The sequence below is a fragment of the Montipora foliosa genome, chromosome 11, assembly GCF_036669935.1.
Source record: "Montipora foliosa isolate CH-2021 chromosome 11, ASM3666993v2, whole genome shotgun sequence".
Classification (NCBI taxonomy): domain Eukaryota; kingdom Metazoa; phylum Cnidaria; class Anthozoa; order Scleractinia; family Acroporidae; genus Montipora; species Montipora foliosa.
In genome coordinates, this window is record NC_090879.1 from 14857624 (window position 1) to 14864850 (window position 7227).

At 37.4% G+C, this 7227-nt stretch overlaps 1 protein-coding gene across 2 annotated transcripts in view; it reads left to right on the forward strand.

Moving 5' to 3' along the window:
* The first annotated feature begins 242 nt into the window (after window positions 1-242).
* The window catches only part of LOC137976422 (uncharacterized), a 17716-nt gene continuing 10731 nt past the window's right edge, over window positions 243-7227 (forward strand). Inside the window, exons 1-2 of one of the 2 annotated variants that reach the window (XM_068823764.1) lie at window positions 243-464; window positions 1115-1138. In XM_068823764.1, coding sequence (XP_068679865.1) covers window positions 413-464; window positions 1115-1138 — 76 coding nt within the window. In that variant the 5' untranslated portion in view covers window positions 243-412. The remainder of the gene's footprint in view (window positions 465-1114; window positions 1139-7227) is intronic. The other variant, XM_068823763.1, reaches the window with a different exon arrangement.

Here is a 7227-nt window from a genome sequence, read left to right on the forward strand (position 1 = left end):
ATCATCAATTTTTAAAGACATTCTAGAGTCCATCTAATGGAAAAATACCTTCTGAATGGAGTGGAAATTAAGGTAGATAAAATCATTTCCTTTGGGCTTTAACGAATCACAATGCATGTCCCATGGATCGTGAGAAGTTTCCCAAATGTCTCAGCGGTTGTCCTTGAAAAGGAATCGGAGATAAAAAAATCAAATTATAACTATTTTGAAACCTGTGCGCACTTTGAAACTAATTTCCCTGACCGCATTATTTGCAGAGTGCTTTTGTTCACAGCTCATACATTTATATGCCATCTAATCTTGATTGCAAGAATATAAAACTCGATTGTCTCAGTTACGCACGACAAATGCTCGAAGAACGCGGCCTAGAAAGATCACCGGCAAAGAACTGATCGAGTTGTGTGCTTTCACCATGGACAAACTTTCTTCACTCGCGATTCTTGCCACCTTAGTGGCTTTATCAAGTAAGTCTCCTCTTTTCTGATATTTTTACATTCAGTTTTTGCTCGTCGAAATTTTATCAGCCGATCTGCCTTCTCAAAGATCGTTGGTTTTCGATCTCACACCGAGTAATCATCTAATAAAACCACAGAAAAGTCATGTAATAGTACAAGTTGTTCTTTAACGTTGTGGGAATCAAATTGGAAGAGGTTTCAATTTAGATTTAGCGAAATGCTATTTTCCAGACGGGAATACCGTCAAGTTAAATGCAAAAAAAAAATAACAAAAATAATAATAATAATAATAATAATAATAATAATAATACTAATTGTAATAAATTGAAAAGCTAAGTCATAACTTTGATGAAGATCGACAGAAAGGCAAACCACAACATTGCACTGGTAACATCGATTTGGCGGGTTTACCTTCTATGTTTTTCACAGATGATTTTTATGATCCAATTCACAATCTATTTTCCTTCAATTTAATGATGTTTTCAAAAACTGGAAAATCAGTATTATCACATTTTATGAAAACTGTCATGATTTCGTAGGTATTCGAGCTCTCAATAATGTTCTCTGACGACTACAAAATTTGACATATTGAATCTATCCGAATTAAAATGGCATTTCCCCCAAGTTAACTTTCATTTCGATATGTGTTTTTTCCACAGGTTCATTTCCCAGCCAAGAACACGGTTAGTTTACCAACTTTCTTTGGTATCTATTTGCAACTGAACCGAAATAATCTTGCTTGAAAACTGAAAACTTTGCAGTTGAAATTTAAAATACTTCTACACGGCATTGTAGATTCATTTCAAAATTTTCCTCGATGAGAAAGCCATCTTAAACGAAAATTGCTTCGACGTGGAAAAAGTGAGCCTCACCGTCTTATCAGTGAGCATTTTGTATATGAAATGGCCAAAAAGGTAGACATGATATAATTACTTCAATTTTGTTTTCACCAATGACACCGTCTTTTTACATTTGATGTAAAGTGAAGTTGGATGTTGATTTACCTTTCGATCAGAAAATCAAAATTTAACCTATTTGTCACCCATATATTTCAGCAGAAAGTGTCACACGGTCTATCTACCTTGAAGGAAAGTTTAAGCCTTAAATTTTTACTTGTGTTAATAAGGAAGAACCTTGAAAGGATATTGAAAAATAGATCAATCCCAATGTCAGATTATCTACTAGTCAAACAGAGATTCATGCCGATTAAAATCCATATTACTTTGTGACAACAGATTGTTGTCGCAAAGCAAGTCAAACAAAAAAGGGAAAACGCGAGAAAGCTAGCAAATGGGAGGTTAGATTTTGTTAAAAAATGGAAAACACCATCAACAAACAAATATTCTATTGTTCAGTGCATGCAATAAACCACTAAGAATAAACTTCCCTGCATGGCGCGGTCGTTCATTGATCTCTGAGAATTTACATTTCAGCCTTTAAAATTCTGTTGTACGCTACCGACTTTTGTATTCATTATGGTTATAGCAAGTAACTAAGTTGTTTTTTCTTTCTATTCTGTTGGGTATTTTGGTCTTCTGAAAGATATCTTGCTTTCATCCGTAAATGTTTTTCTCCCGGCTTTAAAAACGCATCCTAGCTAGCAGCCTTCTCTAACATCGCTTGCCTCGGTCCATCCGTAGAAATGGCCTGAAATGTTTTTTGGGAAGTCTATCTATTCCTACATGAGACGATAATATGGTTTTCTCAAAAAATAAATATCACTTTTATCGTTTGCGGTCCTACCCAATCTGCCCACAGCAAAAGAGGGTCTGTTGAGTTATTAGATTTCGTGCTACGTTATCTGTACCAGATAGTGAACTCGATAAAACTATTTGCTGCGGCCAATTTGTTTCATTACTACGTAACCGTGCTTTAACCACGGAACGTTATGCAAAGGATATTACTTCATTCAATTTGTCGTGCAGTTATTTTTGAAAAAAATGTCGATAGATTTTGTATTCACCGAAGAAATACAGAACTTAAGAAACTCGAAGGAATTTCGCTGGGCTCTTTAAATCTGAAGGGCGTTTTCGGTATATATTTATCTCTGTCGAAATCGGTGAACTACTGTCTGTCATTTTTGGAATACAACCACACTATTAGATACATATTTAGATTTTCATTTTTAATACAGAAAAAAGCTCTTCATTTTGCGAGAAATAAACTATTGCCACAGTAAATTGGAGACATTTCATGGCTATTTTATCATTGCAATTAAAAGTATTTGCTTTTTGATGGCACAAGTTTTCACTTAGTACTACCGAGCTCAATTGAGATAACCTTAGCCTAAAACACAAAGACTTTTTGACACTTTGATATATTACAAGAAAACTCCTCCATAAGTTTAATTAATAGAACGTGGACAATTTTATTCGTTTCAGGATAAAGTTACTACAGGAAAAATTAATCTTTTTTTAAATGATGAATTATTTTTACGTTTTAAGCTATTCTCTGGAAACTTGAAGACAGCGAATAATTGCAAGTCTTTTTTTCATAAACCCTAGCGAAGGTTAATGTTGTGTTTATAAACACGGGTTACTAACACAACAAGCTGTCCGTCTGAAAGTCTGAAAAGGCCAAAAAAGCGATCTCGAGGCAATATCCGGCTTTAGCCCGTGGTTAATTACAGAATTGGAAATTTGGATATAACTTCAATAATTAATATGTAGTGTCGTCTCAAAGTCATACAAATGAAGGCTGTAACACTCAAATATTGGCTATACAAAAGTAAGGTCTGAAATACAACCGATGTTTCTTAAATTCTGTTGCTTAATGCACTTTTTCAACGGCTCTTGGTTTATATCCTCTAATGGCTCGATTGAGCTCAATTCTCTTTCTTCGAATTTAAATATAATTTACAGCGAGTAGTTTGTTGCAACATTCTACGAACGAACAAAATTCGCTCATTGCCTACCACCATTTTCCTTTTCAAAACGTAAAAGAAAAGTCAATTTAACATTTCCCAAAATATGAGAGCCGGCGGAGCGAAAAATCCACACGTGACTCGATCGCAGGGGGAGTAAAAGATTTATTTTCGATCGTTTCAGTTGGGATTAAGACTGTCTTTTCTGTTTTTTTTTTTTGCTCGACATCTAATCAAGATTAGATAAGCTTCCGAAAAGTCCTCTCCCACTCCTAATCTTGCCAGAAATTAAGCTCCAAAAAAGTTTATGAAGATAATTTTTTAAATTGATTTTAAATTTCTCACCAGTACTAGGCTGTCGTCGGAGATGACAGGTTACTTCCGCTGAAAACTTCTTTGAAACATAGCACGTTTTCAAATTGGTATAACATTTTCTGTTCTTCAGCCATGTCTTTTATTCTTTAGTGTTTTGACACTACAAGGTATATTAACGAACTGTATGCTTTTCTAAGCTCGAGGCGGTGCTAATGGAAAATAGAGCGCCAGTCTATGTTAATAATTTTGTTTGTTTTTAATTGCTTTGATAATCATCGTAGACATATGGAGGTGAAATATCAACCGGATTTATTGCTGTTCAAGTTAAACCGAAAAGTACCATTACAACAGAGTTGTCAGAAACGTAAGATTTATCAGGATCCCAGCAGCTAAAACATTTGCACAATATTTCGTATAATGAATTAAGAATTGAAGAATAAACTTGAAATCCCACCAATTTTCATTGAAATTTAGCATCTTATTCTCTGTTCGGTGATAAGCCTTCTAAATCCGACGTTTTTTGTTTGTAAATCTTGCCTCTCTTTTCACTCAAAAACATGGCAATTTTTTCCCCTCAGCGACTTCGTCTCTCCCTGACTGCCTCCCTTTACGGAAAATTGTGAAACAAAAATATTCCACATAGAATCCCCCACCATTTGATTATAATTATTCGTGTAATTTATTTCTCTGAGTGCAATGCCATAAGTTTTAAATTTATGTAAAAAAGATCTCAGTTTTATTGACTTTTTGTATATGTCTGGAAACGCACATTATGCGAGAAAGCAAGATATCTTCACAACTGATTTCGAGTGGCTTAATCCCTTTCTTTTTCTCGTTTTTTCCTTCCATCTACTTGTTTTTCGTTAAATAGTATCTCTTTTGTCTCGTGAATTTTTTAAGGAACAAAACTTTCGGCTCATATCGGTAGTCCTTCGATATATTGATGATGACTTGTACAGCTGTAGATGTGAGTAGTACGTGACGTTAGCTACATTTGGCAGTTATGTATGGCAGGCTCATTTGTGGGCCATTAGGCCCGCCTTTGAGCGGCAGCGGCGTCCACAGCTGTCACAAGGAAAGTTATCGTGCCGTCCGGGACACAGTGTCTTCTTATGTGTGCCTTTTCATAGTCACTTCGTCTGCTTTCTTTTGCCTGGTACGCGAGTTGCACACCACAGTTCGCCATTTATGTCGGTCCAGGACCTGTTCCTGCCAGTGGGCAACGTCCATTTTCAGGTGGCGTTTTAATACATCCTTGTATCTCAATTTCTGTCCCCCAGGTGTCCTTTTTTCATGTTGCAGCTCTCCATAGAGCAGCAGTTTGGGTGTTCGCTCATCTGGCATCCTCCTCACGTGTCCAGCCCGTGGTAAATGAGCAGCTGTTATAAGGGCTTCCACGCTGTCGGTAACGGCTCGTTTCAGAACTTCTAGCTACGTCTGGCACTTTATTCCGCCACTCAACCCATGGACTCCTGAGGTTCCCCATTGACGAGTAAAATCGTCTGGCGTTAGACAGAGTAAAATACTAAGTATGGCCGGTTTAGGCCAATATGCAGCATTTGTCGTAGGTATCGAGTGTGGATCCTGGTGAGCTTTCTGTTTCCGGAAGAGGATCATACATTAGGGAATTTAAAATCTACGACGGCGTCGGTCGACGAAAACGTCACCTCAAAATATAACCTGGCTCTATCGTAAGTCTTTCGCGATTATTCAGTCTAGTTCGAGTCGTACAATGTGGGCAAAGTATCCTAAAAATAAATCGGTACGAGCGGCTTCAAAGTTAAAATAGAGAATGAAGGATTCTCTGTTGCATGCTTATGTTGTCGTCAAAACTTCAAAATAATGTGGTGACTTTACGTCGTCGTTATGCAGAGAACCGCAAACATACTTGCTTCACGCTGTGCTTGATGCCAAATGCCTCACTAATATCCCCTCCGATTGCCACTATTCCCATAACTCCATGGAAACGTCTGATGAAATTGATGAGTCTGTCTGGGCATCCATATGCTTCCAACACTTTTCAAAGGTTCTCCCTGTCGAAGGCCTTTGAGAAATCGACGAAGGCCTTTGAGAAAATCGTTTGGCCACCCATGTTGGAAAATGTATGTCCAACATTTTTTGTTCTATCAAGTATGGGATAGAGTTTGCTTCTGATCAAACATTACGACCAACAAATTATTCTGCTCGGCCGAACAATGTTGCAGTGTTTTGCCGCTTTTCCAGGAAAACTGCTAGCCAATCACGAATCGCTATCTTATTTTCAAGCCTAGGCTTCTGGCATCATTTGAAACAGAGATGGCGGACAAGGACCAAGGGGACGTCGTGGTTGTTGATGAACAGCCGGAAGCCTTGATCAGCGAGTATGAAGCTAAGCCATGTCTGCGGGACACTTTTAGCCTCCTTAACATTATCGCTCTGTTTGGAGATGTCTGGTTCAATAGCGTTCAAAATTTCTGCAAATTGATCCGAGGTCATTCTCATCATCTCCCATAAAGGCGGATGTATCTTGTAGTGAACATACCCATTCGAGACGTTCCCTTAACCATTCTTTGAGTTTTCCTCGTTTGAATTCATCATTTCCGTCCTCAAACAGCTCCAGTAGCAAAAATGCTACGAGCTTATTTCCTTTCAGTGCTATGTAGCGCCATATTTTCAAATTTAGCGCCAATTTGAACTTGAATCACTTTCGTCAAGCAATCTTGGATTGTTTTGCCACCACTTCAACAATTACATCCATTGCGCACGACCCAGCTTTAAACATTATGATGTGAAAATAAAGTTCTATTCTATTCTATTCTATTCTATTCTATTCTATTCTATTCTATTCTGATAAAAGGTGTTTATAAAAACGTTGAAACTGATCTAGATAAAAAATTATTAAAAAACTGAATTTTCGACTGCAACTGCGGTCTTCATCAGAGTGACTAAAATATGCTGTTCGAGAGTAATATGCTAAAACTAAAATAAGAAGTTACTTTATCCCCTAGGGCTTCAATAATGTCTTATAGACAGAAGGGAATGGCTTCCGCTCGTTCACCGCATTTTTGTCTATTGTGGAGTGCCATGATTCCAAAAAGATTCTTTTGTGCCAATTATTGACATTCTTTTCTAGAATTTCCACATAGCCAGTGTCAACAATAGACAAAAATGCGGTGAACGAGCGGAAGCCATTCCCTTCTGTCTATAAGACATTATTGAAGCCCTAGGAGATAAAGTAACTTTATATTTTAGTTTTAGCATATTACTCTCGAACAGCATATTTTAGTCACTCTGATGAAGACCGCAGTTGCAGTCGAAAATTCAGTTTTTAATAATTTTTTATCTAGATCAGTTTCAACGTTTTTATAAACACCTTTTATCATATAATGGATACTGATCGCCCATCAAGTATCTATTCTATTCTATTCTATTCTATTCTATATTGCATGTGGGATCTGTCCACCTTTGTTCGACAGTTTTGCCAGGGCTTTAGGACGAGAACGGCGAGGAAAGGTACCTTATAAATGTAAAATGCACGTGTGGGGCGTGCACGTGGGAGTTTATTAGGCCGAGACACACCAGGTGACAAGTTTCTCCGTGCGTACTACATGTACT